Source organism: Pseudopipra pipra, chromosome 28 (assembly GCF_036250125.1).
Source record: "Pseudopipra pipra isolate bDixPip1 chromosome 28, bDixPip1.hap1, whole genome shotgun sequence".
Classification (NCBI taxonomy): Eukaryota; Metazoa; Chordata; class Aves; order Passeriformes; family Pipridae; genus Pseudopipra; species Pseudopipra pipra.
In genome coordinates, this window is record NC_087576.1 from 4,962,885 (window position 1) to 4,979,783 (window position 16,899).

The 16,899-nt window shown below is 64.6% G+C and overlaps 4 protein-coding genes across 7 annotated transcripts; 1 reads left to right on the top strand and 3 right to left on the bottom strand.

The window, feature by feature from the left end:
• Positions 1–17: 17 nt before the first annotated feature.
• On the bottom strand, positions 18–7,305 carry USP39 (ubiquitin specific peptidase 39). Its single transcript, XM_064637771.1, has 12 exons — positions 6,888–7,305; positions 6,006–6,075; positions 5,812–5,906; positions 4,826–4,962; positions 4,332–4,484; positions 3,293–3,518; positions 2,522–2,599; positions 2,364–2,431; positions 1,617–1,948; positions 668–803; positions 501–587; positions 18–412 (listed from the first exon to the last, which is right to left on the bottom strand). Exons 1-12 carry the CDS (start codon positions 7,174–7,176, stop codon positions 365–367), a joined length of 1,719 nt encoding a protein of 572 aa, XP_064493841.1. The 5' UTR covers positions 7,177–7,305; the 3' UTR covers positions 18–364.
• On the top strand, positions 7,272–11,057 carry C28H2orf68 (chromosome 28 C2orf68 homolog). Of its 3 annotated transcripts, XR_010425440.1 has the most exons (5): positions 7,276–7,459; positions 7,539–7,654; positions 8,132–8,283; positions 9,134–9,347; positions 10,948–11,057. XR_010425440.1 is itself a non-coding variant. In XM_064637802.1 (4 exons), the coding sequence occupies exons 1-4, from the start codon at positions 7,356–7,358 to the stop codon at positions 9,254–9,256; spliced, it is 495 nt and encodes a 164-aa protein (XP_064493872.1). In that variant the 5' UTR covers positions 7,272–7,355; the 3' UTR covers positions 9,257–9,359. The 3 variants fall into 3 exon arrangements, 2 of the variants coding, with proteins under 2 accessions (XP_064493872.1, XP_064493873.1); XM_064637802.1 differs by lacking the exon at positions 10,948–11,057 and having other exon boundaries at positions 7,272–7,459; positions 9,134–9,359; XM_064637803.1 differs by lacking the exon at positions 10,948–11,057 and having other exon boundaries at positions 7,274–7,459; positions 8,141–8,283; positions 9,134–9,359.
• Positions 9,867–13,912, bottom strand: LOC135403620 (vesicle-associated membrane protein 5-like). Its single transcript, XM_064637814.1, has 3 exons — positions 13,413–13,912; positions 12,655–12,786; positions 9,867–12,193 (listed from the first exon to the last, which is right to left on the bottom strand). Exons 1-3 carry the CDS (start codon positions 13,413–13,415, stop codon positions 11,972–11,974), a joined length of 357 nt encoding a protein of 118 aa, XP_064493884.1. The 5' UTR covers positions 13,416–13,912; the 3' UTR covers positions 9,867–11,971.
• A 381-nt stretch (positions 13,913–14,293) lies between these two features.
• VAMP8 (vesicle associated membrane protein 8) lies at positions 14,294–16,673 on the bottom strand. Of its 2 annotated transcripts, XM_064637806.1 has the most exons (3): positions 16,558–16,673; positions 15,532–15,720; positions 14,294–14,525 (listed from the first exon to the last, which is right to left on the bottom strand). In XM_064637806.1, the coding sequence occupies exons 1-3, from the start codon at positions 16,558–16,560 to the stop codon at positions 14,382–14,384; spliced, it is 336 nt and encodes a 111-aa protein (XP_064493876.1). In that variant the 5' UTR covers positions 16,561–16,673; the 3' UTR covers positions 14,294–14,381. The 2 variants fall into 2 exon arrangements, with proteins under 2 accessions (XP_064493876.1, XP_064493875.1); XM_064637805.1 differs by lacking the exon at positions 16,558–16,673 and having other exon boundaries at positions 14,307–14,525; positions 15,532–16,472.
• Between the last annotated feature and the right edge of the window lie 226 nt (positions 16,674–16,899).

Below are 16,899 nucleotides of genomic sequence, written 5' to 3' on the forward strand. Positions count from 1 at the left end.
AAAAGGTGAAAATGAGCTACAAAAATAAGTGGGTGGCATTTATTTGGGGTGGGGAGAGACACACCAAGGGGCTTGGGGGTGTCCCCGGAGGGGTTATGGGTGATCCCAAGGAGACCTAGGTGTCCCCAAGGGGCTCAGGGTGCCCCCAAGGGGCTCAGGGTGTCCCCAGGGCTCTCTGGGTGTCCCCAGGGCTCTCTGGGTGTCCCCAAGGGGATCTTGGGGTGTCCCAGAGACGGCTGTTGTTGCTTCCAGGGGGGTTCTGGATGTCCCCAAGGGAGCCTGGGGTGTCCCCAAAGGCATCTCTGCATCTCCACAAGGGACTGGGAGTGATCCCAAGGGGGTCTCTGGGTGTCCCCAGGGGGTCTCAGGCCCCTTGTTGGTTTGTCTCATCCTCCTCGCGCCGTTTCCAGATCTGTGGGAGAGGGGGAGGGGTGGTCAGAGCACATCCTGGGGGTGCCAGGGACATCCTGGAGGTGCCAGCTGCCCCCTACCCCCCTCACCTGGATGTAGGCCTCAGACAGGGTGATCATCTGTGGCAGGATGTCGGTCACCTGCAGGTCCTGCAGCTCGTACCACTTCCCTGTGCCCTGCCAGGACCAGGAGGGGACAGGGTGGGCCAGGGGGTCCCCGTGGCCCCCCCAGAGCCCCCCAGGAGGGGGACACTCACGTGGTGCAGGACGTGGATGCGGTAGGAGCCCTCCGAGGGCTTCCCATCGTGCACGATGTTGGCGATGAGGTCGTAGGTGGTGTGAGCGTGCGCCGCCTGCACCTCCTCCGACAGGTACTCCCGCAGGTCCACATTCCTGGGCACCCCACGTGCCCTCAGGGGGGCAGGGGAGGCCCCACAGACCCCTCCAGATGCCTCCAAACCCCTCCAGATGCACAGACACCCCCCTCCCCAGATGCCTCCAAACCCCTTCTCAGTGCCCACACACCCTTCCTTCCCAGACACACTCAACTCCCCACAGATGTTTTCAAACCCTTCCCTGATACCCACAGAACCCCCCAAAGATGCCCAGAACACCTCCAGATGCCCACAGATCCCTCCCAGATGGCTACAATCCCTCCCAACACCCACAATCCTTCTCCAGGCACCTTCAAACACCCTCCTAGATGCCTCTACCATGTCCCAGATACCTATAACCCTCCCCTAGACACCCTCAAACAATCCCCTCCTAAGTGGTTTTAAACCCCATCAAGTGTATCCAACCCTTCCCCAAGTGCCTTCAAAGCCCCTTTAGATGATTTCAAATGCTAAACCCCCCTCCTGGATACTTTCAACCCCTCTTAGATACCTACAACCCCCTCCACACACCCACAACCATCCCTAGACATTGTCAACCCTGCCCCACCACTCACAATCTCCTCTGGGATGCTTTTAACCCCCTCCACAGACTCCCAACCCTCCCATGCCCTCCCCAACCCCCCCCCTCGCCCCTTTAGATGACTTCAAACCCCAAAAGCCCCTCATGGATGCTTTCAACCCCTCTTAAGATACCTACCACCTCCCACACACACCCGCAACCACCCCTAGACATCGTCAACCCCCCCCCGTCTCCTCCCAGATGCTTTAAACCCCCTCCCCAGGCTCCCACCCCCCCCCAGCCCTGGCTCACGTGATGGGGAAGTTGACAATGGTGGGGTTCTTCTCCACGAAGAAGTTGTTCTTGGTGAAGCGCTTGATGCAGAAGATGAGGTAGGGGGGCAGGCGGGTCAGCTGGAAGCGCTTCAGGAAGTTCTCCTTGTAGGTCTTGTACTCCTTCTCGGTGCTGCCGTTGAACTTGGCCAGGATGCTGAACAGGGGCACCTGGGGGATGATGAGCTGCTCCTTCTCGTCCTTGTAGAGCGGGGCCGTGGGCAGGTCCAGGGTCAGGTACAGGAAGGTGGACTCCACCATGCGCTCCTGGTACTCGCTGTTCTGCAGCAGCTGCGCCTTCTCCTCCGCGGGCTGGGGGGTGGGACCCCTGGGTGACACCCCTGTGGGACCCCAACACTCCCCCTTGGGCCCCAATGCCCTCCCCCAGACCCCACCACCCCCACTGCACCCCAACAACCCCATTCTACCCCACCACCCCCATCTGACCCCGATAACCCCCCACTATCCCCCACCACCCCACTGGACCCTGACACCCCCATCTGACCCTGACACCCCCAGCTGCACCTCACCCCCCCCTTGTTTGAACCCAACACCCCCCACCATACCCCACAGTACCCCAACACCCTCTCCCAGACCTTCCCTGGCCTCAGCCCCCATTTGAACTCATCACCCCCCACTGCACCCCAACACCCCCGTGTGACCTCAACACCCCCCTGTACCCCAACACCCCCGTGTGACCCCAACCCTCCCACTCCCCCGTTCCCACCAGGTCGGGGTGTGGCAGTTTCTTGGTGAAGATGCGCATGGAGCCCTGGAACACGTCGGTGACAATGGCTGTGGGGACAGGGGGGGCTCAGCAGAGACAGCAGGGGGACAGAGGCCCCCCCGGACCCCCCAAAATCTCCCCCCACCACCACCACTCACTCTTCTTCTTCCTCTTGGTGCCGCCCAGCGCCGCGTGCAGAGCGTTCAGGAACCAGGACAGGAATTCCACCCCATCCCCTGCAACGGGGGCACAGCAGGGCTGGAGCCAGAGCTGACCCTGGATCCTGCTCTGCCCCACCCAGCACTGCCCCTTAAATCCAGCACTGCACCCCACATCCTGCTCTGCTCCTCAAATCCTGCTGTCCCCCCACATCCTCCTCTGCTGCCTCAAATCCAGCTTGGTCCCCATATCCAGTGCTGCCACCCAAACCCAGCACTGTCCCCAAATCCAGATCCCCCAGACCCAGCTCAGCCTCCAAATCCAGCGATGTCTCCCAGATCTACTGCTGCCCCCCAGATCCAGAGCCCCCCTGAATCCAGTCACCCAAACCCAGTCCTATCTCCTGTATCCAGAGCCCGCAGACCCAGCCCTGTCTCCAAACCCAGCAGTGTCACCCAAACCAAACCCTGCACCCCAAATCCAGAAACCCCTGGGTCCAGCACTGCCCTCAAATCCAGAGCACCCCAGGTCCAGAACTGCCTCTCAAATCCAGTGCTGTCCCCCAGACCCAGAGCCCCCCAGGCCCAGCACTGCACTCCGAGTGCAGAGACTGCCAAATCCAGCCCTGCCCCCCAAATGCAGAGCTCCCTGGGTCCAGCTCTGCCCCCCAAATCCAGCATTTCTTCCCCAATCCAGCACTGCCCCTAAATTTCAGCCCTGCTCCCCAAACCCAGACCCCTCAGACCCAGCCCTGCCCCCCCAAAGCCCACCCTGCTTGGTGATCTGGAAGTTCTTCTTGCTGCAGAGCACCACAGCCTGGAGCATCTCGTGGGGCGACACGTGAGCCTTGAAGTTCCTGGGGTTCCAGAGCTTCCTCATGAGCTCCCCGAAGCGCTGCACCAGCAGGAACATGATGTCCCCGGGCGGGCGCTGGATCCGCCGGTAGTTCTCCTCCTCCAGGAAGTAATTCCGCAGGGGGGGCACATTGGACAGGGCCTGGGGGCAGCAGGGGGGATTCAACCCCCGGGACCCCCAGAGAGGGGATCTGCGAGGGTTTTGGAGGGTTTCTGAGGGCTGCACCCCCAGCAGGTGCAGAGCCCCTGGGGCAGGAGGTGGGATTCATCCCCAGAGCGGGGATTTAGGGGTTATGGGGGGATCTCATGCCCAAAAAGAAGCCTGCATGCCCTCTGTGTGTAAACCCTGTGGGATTCATCCCCAGAGCACGGATCTGGAAGGGGGCTATGCAGGAGTTTCACCCCAAAACAAAGCTTGTACCCCCAAGGTGTAAAGCCTGTGGGAAAGGATGTGAGATTCCCCCCTGGGAACCCTAGAGTGGGGTTTTGGGAAAGGGTTTGGGACAGTTTTGAGAGGACTTCATCCCAAAATGAAACACCTGCACTCCCCTGTGTGTAAAACCTGTGAAAAGAGAGGTGGGATTCCTCCCCAGAACCCCCACAGTGGAGTTTTGGGGGGGTTATAGGATGGTGTCACCCCAAAACAAAGCCTGCACCTCCCACGTGTAAAGCCTGCGAGAGTGGACGTGGGATTCATCCCTGTCAGCCCCACGACAGGGTTCTGGGGTGGTTTCACCCCAAAATGAACTCTGTACTCTCCAGGTGTAAAGTGTGTGAGACAGGAAATGGGGACTCATCCCCAGGACCCCCAGAGTGGGGCTGTGCTGGGGGTTCACCCCAAACAAAGCCTGTACCCCCCCACAGTGTATCTCCCATGGGAAAGGTGGGATTCACTCCCACGATCCCCCCGTGGGGTTCTGGGCTGTTCCCCCCCAGGGCAGCCCGTCCCAGTGACCTGCAGCACGGCGTTGGCATAGTCATTGGCCTTAATGTTGTTGAGCCCCACGATGCCCGGCAGGTACGTGGTGCCATCGTAGGCCCGGGACAGCTTGGCCTGTTTGTCCAGGTGGGCGATGTGCTGGGCTGTGAAGGTGGGCTTGAGCACGTACTGCGGGGAGAGGCACCCCTCAGAATGGGGGGAACCCAAACCTGACCCCTCAGAATGGGGGGAACCCAAATCTGACCCCTCAGAATGGGGGGGACCCAAACCTGACCCCTCAGAATGGGGGGGACCCAAACCTGACCCCTCAGAATGGGGGGAACCCAAACCTGACCCCTCAGAACAGGGGGAACCCAAACCTGACCCCCCACAGAACAGCAGTACACCCAAACCTCACCCCTCAGAGCTAGGGTACCCCAAACCTGACCCCCCTCACAGCTGAGGCCCCCCAGCGCTGCCTCCCCAGCAGTGGGTGCCCTCAGCAGTGGGTGCCCCCAGTGCCCCCGCACCGTGATGTCCTCGAGGGAGGAGTCAATGATCTCGTAGTTGTCGGGCAGGCAGTAGAACTTGAGCGTGTGCAGGTTGAGGAACACGTGGTGGCTCAGCTGCACGCTGTGGATGTAGGCGTGGGACTTCAGCCCGCGGCCTGCGGGGACAGGGGACACCACGGGCTCAGGGGGGAACACCATGGGCTCAGGGGGAGACAGGGGGACACCACGGGCTCGGGGGGAACACCACGGGCTCAGGGGGAGACAGGGGGACACCACGGGCTCGGGGGGAACACCACGGGCTCAGGGGGAGACACCATGGGCTCAGGGGGAGACAGGGGGACACCACGGGCTCAGGGGGAGACAGGGAGACACCACGGGCTCAGGAGTGGACACCATGGGCTCAGGGAGGGACAGGGGGACACCACGGGCTCAGGGGAGGACACCACGGGCTCAGGGGAGGACACCACGGGCTCAGGAGTGGACACCATGGGCTCGGGGGGGACAGGGGGACACCACGGGATCAGGAGGGGACAGGGGGACACCACAGGCTCAGGGAGGGACACCACAGGCTCAGAGGGGGACAAAGGGGGGGACACCACAGGCTCAGGGGTGTCACCGCAGGAACAGGGGGCAAGGAGGGGACCCTCGGGTCACCAGAGAGGTACACAGAAGCCATGGGACAGGACAGGTAGGACAGAAAGAATCCCTCACCTATGTATGGGGGGGCTGTGCCCTCACCAAGGGTCCCTGTGCCCCCTGCAGCACCCCAGCCCTGGGTGTCCCCCATGTCCCACCCCCAGCAGCACCTCCATCCCTGTGTGTCCCTGTCCCCCCCAGCACCCCAGTCCCTGGATGTCCCCCATTCCCCCTTGCTCCCGAGTGTCCCTGTCCCCCACAGCAGCATGATGTCCCCAATGTCCCCCACACAGCCCCCGGGTGTCCCTGCTGTCCCCACGTCCCCCACGTGTCCCCCATGTCCCCCCCAGTTCTGGGGCGGGTCTCACCCTGGAAGTACTTCCCGCAGACCAGGCAGGCATAGACGTTGATGTGGGACAGGGAGATGGAGCAGAGCTTCTCAAAGTCGAAGTCCAGGACACTCCTGGGGAGGGTCACAGGGCTGAGGGGGGCTGAGGGAACCCCAAGGCACAGGGGCACCCCCAGGAGGGGCAGGGGGAGCCCCCCAGGCCCCATTACCCACTTGTTGATGGTGTCCAGGTAGGGGCAGTGGCGGCTCCGCTGGTCCTCGGGGTCGAAGCGGCCGTAGCGCACTGGGGGTGGGGGAGGTGTTAGAGGGGGGCACAGGGCCCTGACAGCACCAGGGCGATGCTCCCCTCCTTACAGACCCCTGGGACTGAACCCCAGCTCCCCCTAGTGCCTCCAACCACTGCCCAGAGCTGAGCTCAGCACCCCCAGAGTCAGTCCCTGTGCCCCTCTGGCAATGCCTGGTGTGTCCTGTCCCGCACCATACCCTCAAACTCTCCATTCCCACCCTGGTGTGTGTCCCCATCCCAGTGGCCCCCAGTCACTCCATTCCCCACCCCTCCCACCCCCCCGCTGCCCCTCCTACACCCCAGTGTGTCCCCCAACACACCCCCGCGTCTCCACCCCCCAGTGCCCCCTCCCAGACACCCCAGTTCACCCCCCACACACCGTCCTGCCCCCCCCAACCCCAGCGTCCTCCAGGACATCACTGTGACCCCCACACACCCTCCCCAGTGCCCCCCAGATCCCTCAGTGTCCCCTCACACCCCACAGCCCCCACCTCACCCCCACCACACTGATGCCTCTCCAGTGTCCCCCAGACCCCACAGCGGTGTCACCCCACACACACCTCTGGCTCTGTCCGCACCCCCCCGGTGCCCCCCACCCCTCCAGTCCCGTACCCCCACCCCGGTGTCCCCTCACGCCCTCCCCCTTCATCCTCCGGTGTCCCCCGGGACAACCCCTGTCCTCTCAGCCCCCCCCCAGTCCTCGCCACCCTGTGCCCCCCCTACACCCCAGTGTGTCCCCTCGGTCCCCTCAGGCCTCCATTCCCCCCTGTCCCTCCGCTTCACCCCCGCTTTCCACCCCCGGTTCCCACCGGCGGGCTCAGGCTCAGGGTCGGAGTCTCCATCGGGCTCCCGCTCTCGCTTCACCCGCACGGGCGCGGCGGGGGCAGCGGTCCCAGATCCCGCCCCGGAGCCGCCCCCGGTGCCCGGTTCCCGCTTGACGCGAGCGAGATCCACCGGCAGCGCCTCCGCCGCCTCCCTCCGCGGGCGGTCGCGCTCGGAATCCCGCCGGCCCCGCGGCCGCTCCGCCTCGGGCTCGCGGCGGCCCCGGGCGGCCCCGCGCGAATCCCGCTCCCGCTCCCGCCGCCCATGGCTCGACATGGCGGCGGCGCGAGTGCACTGCGCCTGCGCGGGGGGCGCGGGGGCCGCGCTGTGCGCACGCTCGGCCGAAGGGGCGGGGTCAGCGCTCGCCGCTGAGGGCTCTGCGCACGCGCGGCCGCCGGGCCCGCGGGGCTCTTAAAGGCGCCGCGTCCCCGGGACCGACCTCCCCGGTAACCGGGATGGAGGCGGCTGCCCCGGCCCCGGGCTGGCGCTGCCGGCCGGGCGGGCGGCTCGACATGAGCCACGGCTTCGTGCGGCACATCCGCCGCAACCAGCTCGCCAGGTAACATCGCCGGCGGCTCCGCGCGCCCCCCGCTCCCGCCGCGTTCCCCCACCCCCGGTAACCAGTTCCCGGTGCGCAGGGACGCTTACGACCGCGCCGTGCGGCAGGCGCGGGGCCGGGCGCGCACCCGGCTCACCCCGAACCCGCCCCGGCCCCGCCGGCCCGACCAGCAGGTGTACCGGCCCCGGGGCTGCGGTGAGCGGGGCACGGGGGTTGAGGGGTGACGGGGGCGGCACCCAAGGGTCGGGGGACACGGAGGGCACCCCTGGGGGGGTTGGGGGTCACCAAGGTGGGGGGACAGCGGGTGGGACCCCAGGAGATGGGTGGGGAGGGGGTGGCCCTTGGCTGCTGGGGGGGGACATCCAAGGGGGTGACAGTGTGGGGGGGGCAACCCTGGGTTGGGGGGAGGGGGGGAATCCAGGGGGGGCTGGGGAGTGGGGGAGCACCCGGAGGGGGTCAGGGGTGGGTGGCGCCCGTGTCGGTGACAGGGGTGGGGGCATCCAAGGGACAAGAGGGAGCGCCCAGGATATGGGTGGGGAATGGGGGGGCACCCCTGGAGGGGCACTCAAGGGCGGAGGGGGTCGGGGGGACCCCAGGTGTGGATGGGGGGGCACTGAGGGGGTGCTGGGTTGGGGTTCCCCGAGGGTCTCACAGCCCCCGCTGAGGGTGCAGGTGCCACAGGGGGTCCCGGGGGCGATGCCAGTGCGGGGCCCCCCCCCGGCGACCCCCGCGGGGCCCCCCCTGACCCCTCCCGGGGGCCACGGCTCTTCTGCCTCGAGTACGAGGGGGACGACGGGACCGTCACGGCCGTGATCGTGCACCAGGTGTGACCTCGGGGGGCGATGGGGCACCGGGGGGGTTCTGTGGGGCAGGAGGTGCTGCCATGGGTAGGGGGTCCCATGGGACAGTGGGTACCCATTGAGTGTCTGGGGGGTCCCGTGGGGTCGGAGGTGCTGCTGTGGGGCCGGGGGTGCCATAGGGTTGGGGTGCTGTGTGTGAGAGGTGCTGTGGGGCAGGGGGTGCCCATTGAGCAACGGGGTCCCGTGGGGCAGTGGGGTGCCACTGTGGGCCAGGGGTGGTGGTGTGGTGTGCCATGGGAGGGGATTCCATGGGGCAGGGGGTGGTGGTGTGGGATGCCATGGGAGGGGATTCCATGGGGCAGGGGTGCCGCTGTGGGGCCCAGTGGGTGTTGGGGGGGAGTTCTGTGGGGAAGGGCGTGCCATGAGGTGCAGTGGGTGCCTGGGGGGTTCTGTGGGACAGGATGTGCTGCTCTGGGGCAAGGGGTGCCATGGGGTCGCATGGGGCAGGGGGTGCCCTGGGTGTGGGTGCCATGGGGGCTCTGTGGGTGCCCTGTGGGGCTCCCCGGGTGCTGTGTCCCCAGCAGTGCTGGTGGGGGGTCTGTGGGGCTGGGGGCTCTGTGGGTGCCATGGGGGTGCTGTGGGTGCCATGGGGGGGCTCTGTGGGTGCTGTGGGGGTGCTGTGGGTGATGGGGGGGCTCTGTGGGTGATGGGGGGGCTCTGTGGGTGCCATGGGGGTGCTGTGGGTGATGGGGGGGCTCTGTGGGTGCCATGGGGGTGCTGTGGATGATGGGGGTGCTGTGGGTGCTGTGGGGGCTCTGTGGGTGCCGTGGGGCTCCCCGGGTGCCGTGTCCCCAGCGGTGCCGTGCCCCCCCAGGAGGACAGCGCGGAGGAGGTGACGCGCCGGGTGTGCGCCCGCAGCCCCCTGGAGCCCCCCCTGCGCAGGGCCCTGTGCCAGCGCGTGCAGGACGAGCTCAGCAAGCGCCGGGGCACGGGCTGACCCTGCCACACCCCCCAGGGGACACGGGCACCCCCCCGGGACGGTGCCACCCCCCCAGGGACCGGTGCCACCCCCGCCGGTGTCAATAAAGGTGCTGCGAGGCTCCGGTGTCTGTCACTGCTGGGGACACTGGGGCAGGGGGACATCCGAGGGGGCTCCTGGGCACCCCCGTGTGTCATCCCCCTCAGGGTGTCCCTGTGTAGGTGGCCATGGTGCCATGTCCCCCCGCCCCCTCTGTCCCCTCCCCGGTGCCATTGTTTGCCCAGGGACCCTCCCTGGGTCCCCTCCCCAATGTCACCATGTCACCAGGGACCCCTCTGGGGGGCCACAGCCCCCTCCTGCCCCTGGCCCAGGTTGGTGCCACCTGTGGCCAAAGTGGGGTGTCCCCGGGGTGGGTGCCACTGGTGTGTTATTGTAGGGTCTCCCCAGAGTGGGTTGGTGGGGGTCTGTTGTGGTTGGGGCTCCCTGAATCAGGACCTGTAGGGTCTCCTGGGAGCAAGGAAGGGGGTGTTATCATAGGGTCTCCCTGGAGATCACCCCCCTGCTCTGTTATTGTAGGGTCTCCCAGCAGCAAGGCATGGCGGGGGGTTATTGTAGGGTTTACCCCAAAGCAGGTTCTGGTGTTTATTTATTATTGTAGGGCCTCCCTAAAAAGTGTCCAGCTCATTTGTTATCATCAGGTCTCCCTGAAGTGGGTCTTGCTGATTCATTATTGTAGGGTGTCTCCAAACAAGTCATGGTGTTTATCTACTGTAGGGTCTCCCTAAAGTAGGTCTGTCATGTTTGTTATTGTAGGGTCTTCCCAGAGATCATATCATTGGTTTGTTATTGTAGGGTCTCCCAGAACTAGATGCTAGTGTTTATTAATTGTAGGGTCTCCCAGAACTAGATGCTAGTGTTTATTAATTGTAGGGTCTCCCTGGAAAGGTCCTGCTGGTTTGTTATTGTAGGGTCTCCCCAAGGCAAGTCCCAGTGCTAATTTGTCATAGGGTCTCTCTGGAGGATCTGGCACATTTGTTATTGTAGGGTCTTCACAGAGACCATCCTACTGCTTTGGTATTGTAGGGTTTCTCAAGAGAAGACACAAGGAGTTATTACTGTAGGGCCTACCTTAAGTAGGTTTTGGTGGTTTTTTTATTGTAGGATCCATTTGCTATTGTAGGGTCTCCCTGAAGATCACCTTGCTGGTTTGTTATTGTAGGGTCTCCCCAAAGCAGATCCTGGTGCTTATTTATCATAAGATCTCTTTGTTATTGTAGGGTCTACTCTGAGCAAATCACACTGGTTTGTTACTATAGGGTCTCCCCAAACAATTCTTGGGGTTTACATATCACAGGATCTCCCCAGAGGGGTTTGGCACACTTGTTATTGTAGGGTCTCCCCAAAGCTGATCCTGGTGCTTATTTATCGTGGGGTCTCCCCAGGGGTCACTCTGCTGCTCTGTTATTGTAGTGTCTCCACAATATGTTTGCTATTGTAAAGTCTTCCTGAAGATTGCCCCATTGTTTTGTTATTGTAGGGTCTCCCCAAACCAGGTCCTGGTGCTCATTTATTGTAGGGTCTTCCTGGAGCTGAACTTATTGGTTTGTTATTATAGGGTCTCTAAAAAACAGATTGTAGAGCTTATTTATTGTAGTTTCTCTGTTATCATAGGCTGTCCACAAACAATTCCTTGTGTTTATTTATTGTAGGGTCTCCCTCGAGTGGGTCCAGCACATTTGTTATTGTAGGGTCTCCATGAAGATCATCCTGCTGGTTTGTTATTGTAGGGTTTCTCCAAATAAATCCTGGTGGTTATCTATTTAGGGTCTCTCTAAAGTAGATCCCATGGGTTTGTTATTGTGGGGTCTACCCCAAATCAATCCCCCTTATTTGTCATTGTGGGGTTTCCCCAAACACATCCCAGTGTTTGTTGATTGTAGGGTCTTCCTGGAGATCATCCCGCTGCTTTTATTGTAGGGTCTCCCCGGAGGAGGTCCAGCATGTTTGTTATTGTAGGGTCTCTCCAAATGAGTCGTGGTGTTTATTTATTGTAGAGTGTCCCCAGAGCTCATCCCGCTGATTTGTTTTTCTAGTGTGTCTACAAAGCAGATTCTGGAGCTTTTATTATTATAGGGTCTCCCTAAAACAGATCCTGGTTATTTATTTATTGTAGGGTGTCCCTGAAGTTCCTCCTCTTGGTTTGTGATTGTAGAGCCTTCCCAAACAAGTCTTGATGCTTATTTATTGTAGGGTCTCCCCAGAGTGGGTCCAGCATGTTCATTATTGTAAGGTCTCCCTGGAGCTTGTCTTGCTGCTCTGTTATTGTAGGGTCTCCCTGAATCATGTACTGGTGCTGATTTATCGTAGGGTCTCCCTGAAGTGGCTCCTGCTGGTTTGTTATTGTAGGGTCTCCCCAAAGAGCTCCTGGTGTTTATTACAGGGTCTCCCTTGGGTGGGTCCTGCTCTTCTGTTCTTGTGCAGTTTTTCCAAAGAAGGTCTGGCACGTTTGTTATTGTAGGGTCTCTCCAAAGCAGATCTGGGTGTGTATTTATTGTAGGGTCTCCCCAGAGCTCATCCTGCAGGTTTATTATTGTCGGGTCTCCCCGAATGAGATTCTGGTGCTTATTTGTTGTAGAGTCTCCCTGAAGATCATCCCAGTGGTTTGTTATGGTAGGGTCTACCCGAACAAATCCTGCTGTTTATTTATCGTGGGGCCTCCCCATTGCTCTGTTGTCAGAGGGTCCCCACGGTGCTGGGGGGGGGCTCAGTCCATGCCTGTGGGGTGGGGACAGTGGCAGTGGCTGGAGGTGACCGTACCAGGGCCAGTGCCAGGCCCAGGCCCAGGAGGAGGAGGAGGAGGAAGAGGCCGAGGCCGAGGGCCACCAGGAGCCAGCGGCGCTGTCCCCGGCGCTGTCGCCGCGTCACCGCCCGAGTGCTGCGGGTGAAGGCCTCGCTCTGCAATGGGACACGGGGGGTACAGGGGACAGCCCACGGGGGTGACACACAGCCCCTCCATGACCCTGTGTCCCCTCCCCGGGGCTCCACAGCCCTGTAATGCCCCCCAGGGCTCTGCGTGTCCCCCTCAGGCTGTGTGTCTCCATAATGCCCTCCAGAGCTCTGTGTGTCCCCTCCCAGGGCTATATGTCCCTACAGTGCCACCCCCGTCCCTGGTCACATGTCCCCAGGGTCCCAAGCCCGGGTCTGCAGCCATTCCAGGTGTCCCAATAGTGCCACCATCCCCGGCCGTGTGTGTCCCCAGGTCTGTATGTCCCAATAGTGCCACCATCCCCGGCCGTGTGCGTCCCCAGGTCTGTATGTCCCAATAGTGCCACCCCAGTCCCCAGCCGTGTGTCCCCAGGTCTGTGTGTCCCTGTAGTGCCACCCCCGTCCCCATCCGCCCGTCCCCGCGGTCGCACCGCCTGTCGCAGGTCCTGGGCCCGGCTCTGCAGCCGCTCCAGGTGCCCTTCCCGCTCCATCGCCCGTTCCAAGTTCTGCCGCATCAGCTCGGTCACCTCCTCCGCCTGGCGCTGGCACCGCACCAGCCCCGCCTGGGGACACACGGGGGACAAGGGACGTGGGGGGACACCGTGGGGACACGGGGGAGACGCTGCGAGAACGCTGGGGATAGGGGCACCCGCGGGGAAGGAGGACCGTGGAGACCTGGGGGACATGAGGATCATGGGGACACGGGGACCATGGGGACACTGGCAATCCGGGGACAAAAGGTGACCACGGGTCACAAGGACCGTGAGGACAAGAGCACCGCAGGGAAGGGGCACAGGGGGACCGTGGGGACACCGGGACCGTGGGGACACCGGTACTGCGAGGAGGGGGCACACGGGGACCACGGGGACAGGAAACCGTGGGGATATGGGACAAGGACGGGGATCGGGGGGACGCGGGGACACCGGGATTACCGGGATCGGCGGGGACGGGGCGTGGCAGGGGACACAGACGACACGGGGGCCGGGACACGCAGAGACAGGGGGACACGGAAAGTCCCGCGCCGGCCACCCCGAGGGGGGCCGTGTCCCTCCCGCCCGCAGGGACAGCTCGGGGGGGCGGACCGGCTCCGGGACCGGCTCCGGGGAGTTCCGAGCCCGGGGGTCTCCCCGAGCCCGGTCCGCCCTTCGGGAAGCGAAAGCGAAAGCGGCGGTGGTGGCCCGGGACTCACCATGGTCCCGGTCCCGGGGGCTCAGTGCGGTCCCGGAGGTCGGTCCCGGTCCCGAGGTCGGTGCCCGGTCCCGGAGCGCCCGTCCCGTCCCGTCCCGTCTCGGGCTCCAGCGGCCGCCCCCGACGGGAGGGACCGGGACCGCCCCCCCCCACCCCCCAGCCCCGAGTGTCTCCAGGTGTCCCCTGGACATCCCGGCCCTACCGCCCGGGGCGGAGGTCCCCGGGACACCCCACTCAACCCTCCCCAGCTGCGGGGTCCCCTGGGAACCCCATGTCCCCAGAGACACCTTCCCCCCCACAGGCCCCCAAATACTGGGGTGTTCCCTGCCCCCCAGGAACCCCCATGTCCCTGAGACACCCCTCCCATCCCTACAGGCCCCCGAATACAGGGACCTCCAGGCCCCACAGAAATGTGTCCCCCAGAGACCACCCTGTCCCCCAGAAATTGGTCCCCACAGCTCCCCACATGTTGGTGTCCCCAAGTCCCTGCAGACATGGGGCCACCCTGGGCCACCCATGTCCCCCCATGTCCCTGTCCCCCGCCCGTCCCAGCCCCCCCAGGGTGGCAGTGCCACCACCACCACCACACTGTGCCCTTTGTCCCTCTGTGCCTGGCACCACCCCCCCGCCCTGGCATGGCACCTGCTGCCCCCCCCCATCCCCACGCGTGTTTCCCTCGTGACTGATGTGTTGTCCCTACACACATCCCCATGTGTCCCCAGGGCCGGTCCCTCGCCGTGTCCCCCCATCTCCTCATGCATATTCCCATGTCCCCATGTGTCCCCATACCTGTCCCCAGTGCCCCCATGTCTGTGTCCCCCCATGTCCCTGTGTGCTCCCCATGTCCCCCCACATCCCCCCAGCACACACACACACACGAGTCCCTCTGTCTCGTCCCCCCGTGTGTATTCAGCTCCAGGGTGGCCATGTCCCCCCTCCAGGGTGGCCGTGTCCCCACAGGACGGTGGTTCTAGGTGGGGATGGTGCCAGTGGCCAGGAGGATGATGAGGATGAGGACGATGGCACCCACGAGGCCGAGGATGACGAGCAGCTTCACGTTCTTCCACCAGTAGCGCCGGGCCATCTTCTGGGACGTGGTGCGGAAGTGCTCCGACTGCGGGGACACGGGGACACCCCTGACGCCCTGGGGACAACCCACTGACACCCTGGGGATGACTCTGACACCCTGGGGACACCCCATTGCCACCCCAGGGATAGCCCTGACACACCCAGTGCCACCCTGGGGACATCTGCTGAGACACTGGGGACAGCCCTCTCACCCTGAGGACAACCCGCTGCCCCTTTGGGGACACCTCTGCCACCCCAGGGACACCCATGACATCCTGGGGACACACCTGACACCCCAGGGACACCCATGACATCCTGGGGACACACTTGACACCCTGGGGACCAGCCACTACCACTCCGAGGACACTCAGCTGCCACTCCAAGGCCAACACTGCCAACCCAGGGACACCCTGCTACTCTGGAAACCCCAACTGCCACACAAGGGACAGCTCTGACCTCCTGGGGACACGCCACTGCCACCCTGGGGCCCCCACTGCCACCCTGGGGACACCTCCTGCCACCCAAGTGTCCCATGCCAACCCACTGGGCACCCTGCAGCCCCCCCTGGGGACCTCGTGTTCCCCCCGGGGTCCCGGCACCCACCCCAGGGACCCTGTGCCCCCTCAGGAGTCCTGTGCCACCTCAGGGGCTTTGCGATCCCCTCGGAGCCCCTGTGCCCATCATGGGGACCCTGTGCCCACCCTGATCACCCCATGCCCACCCTGGGGTTCCTGTGCCCACCCCAATGACCCTGTGACCACCCTGGTGACCCAATGCCACCTTAGGGACCTTGTGTCCCCTCAGGGGCCCTGTGCCCACTTTGGGGGACCCCATGTCACACTGGGAATCCTGTGCTATCCCGGGGTCCCTGTGCCCACCCTGATGACCCTGTTGCCCCACTGGTCACCCCGTGCCACCCCATGCCACCCCAATGACCCCATGCCCACTCCAATGACCCTGTACCCACCCCAATGACCCCATGCTCACCCCAATGATCCTGTGCCCACCCTGGGGTCCCAGTGCCCACCCCAGTGCCCCTGTGCCCCCCTCACGGTGGCCTCCAGGTCCTGGCTCTTGCTGTGCAGCTGCTCCAGGTTCTCCCCCCGTGCCAGGATCCGCTCCACATTCTGGGTCATGATGGTGGTGACCCCCTGCACCTCCCTCTGCAGCGCCCGCACGCGCCCGTCCCCCGTCGTGGCATCTGTTGGGTCCCCCTCTGGGACCCCCGCCGGGACCCCTGCCTGCAGCATGGGGCAGAGCTCAGGGGGCACTACCAGCAGCCCACACCCACCCTGGGCACCCCCCAGGCAACCCAGACACCCCCCAGGCACCCCATGGGCACCCCGGGAACCCCCCAACCGCTCCATGGGCAACCTGGGCACCCCCCAGGCACCCCAAAAGTACCCACCAAGCCCCCTGTGGGCACCCTGGGCACCCCATCGGTGCCCTGAGCACCCCACAGGTGCCCTGAGCACCCCACAAGTGCCCCACGTTCAACCCAAGCACCTATAGGCACTTCCCCAGACATCCTGTGGGTTCCCTGGGCACCCCCTAGCACTGTATAGGCACCCCAGATCCCCCCCACACACTCCAGAAGCCCCAGAGGAACCCCTAAGCATCCTATGGGCATCTCAAAGCACCCTGGGCACTTCCTCAAGTGCCTCACGGGCACCCCAGACCCCCCCACACACCCCAGAGCCCCCAGAGGGACCCCCCAAGCACCCTGTGGGCACCCCGGGCACCCCTCACACCCCGTGGGTACCCCCCTGGCACCCCACGTACACTCCATATGCCCCCAGTATCCACCCCAGTCACCCCACAGGCATTTCCCCAAGTACCCCGTGGGCACTCTTGGCAGCCCATATGTACCCCAGACCCCCACGCACACCCCAGATACCCCAGAGGGAACCCCCCGAGGGACCCCCAAGCACCCTACGGGCACCCCGGGCACCCCCCCCTCCACAGACACCCCCTAAACACCCCCAAACAGCCCCGGGGCTGCCCCGCGGACCCCCCGCCAGCCCCTGCACAGCCCGGCGCCCCCCGAGGGCCCCCCCGCCGGTGTCCCCCGGCCCCACCATGGCCGGTCCGGTCCCGCTCCGCTCCCACCGCGGCCCCGCGCCCGCCCCGCCTGTCCGGGGCTTCCGGGAGCGGCGGCAGCGCCGGGCCGGGGCGGGCCGGGGGCGGGCCGGGGGCAGGGCGGGGGCAGGGCGGGGGCGCCGGGCTGGGGGCGGGGCGGGGGTCGCGGCGGGGCGGGGGTGCCGGGCTGGGGGTGTTACGGGGTGGGGTCGCGGCGGGGTCGGGGCGGGGGTCCCGGGGGACGGGGATGCCGGGCTGGGGGATCGCGGCGGGTCGGGGGTCGGACGCGGGGGTCGCGGGGGGGGCGGGATCGGGGGGGGAGGGGGCGGGTTCCGGGGCGT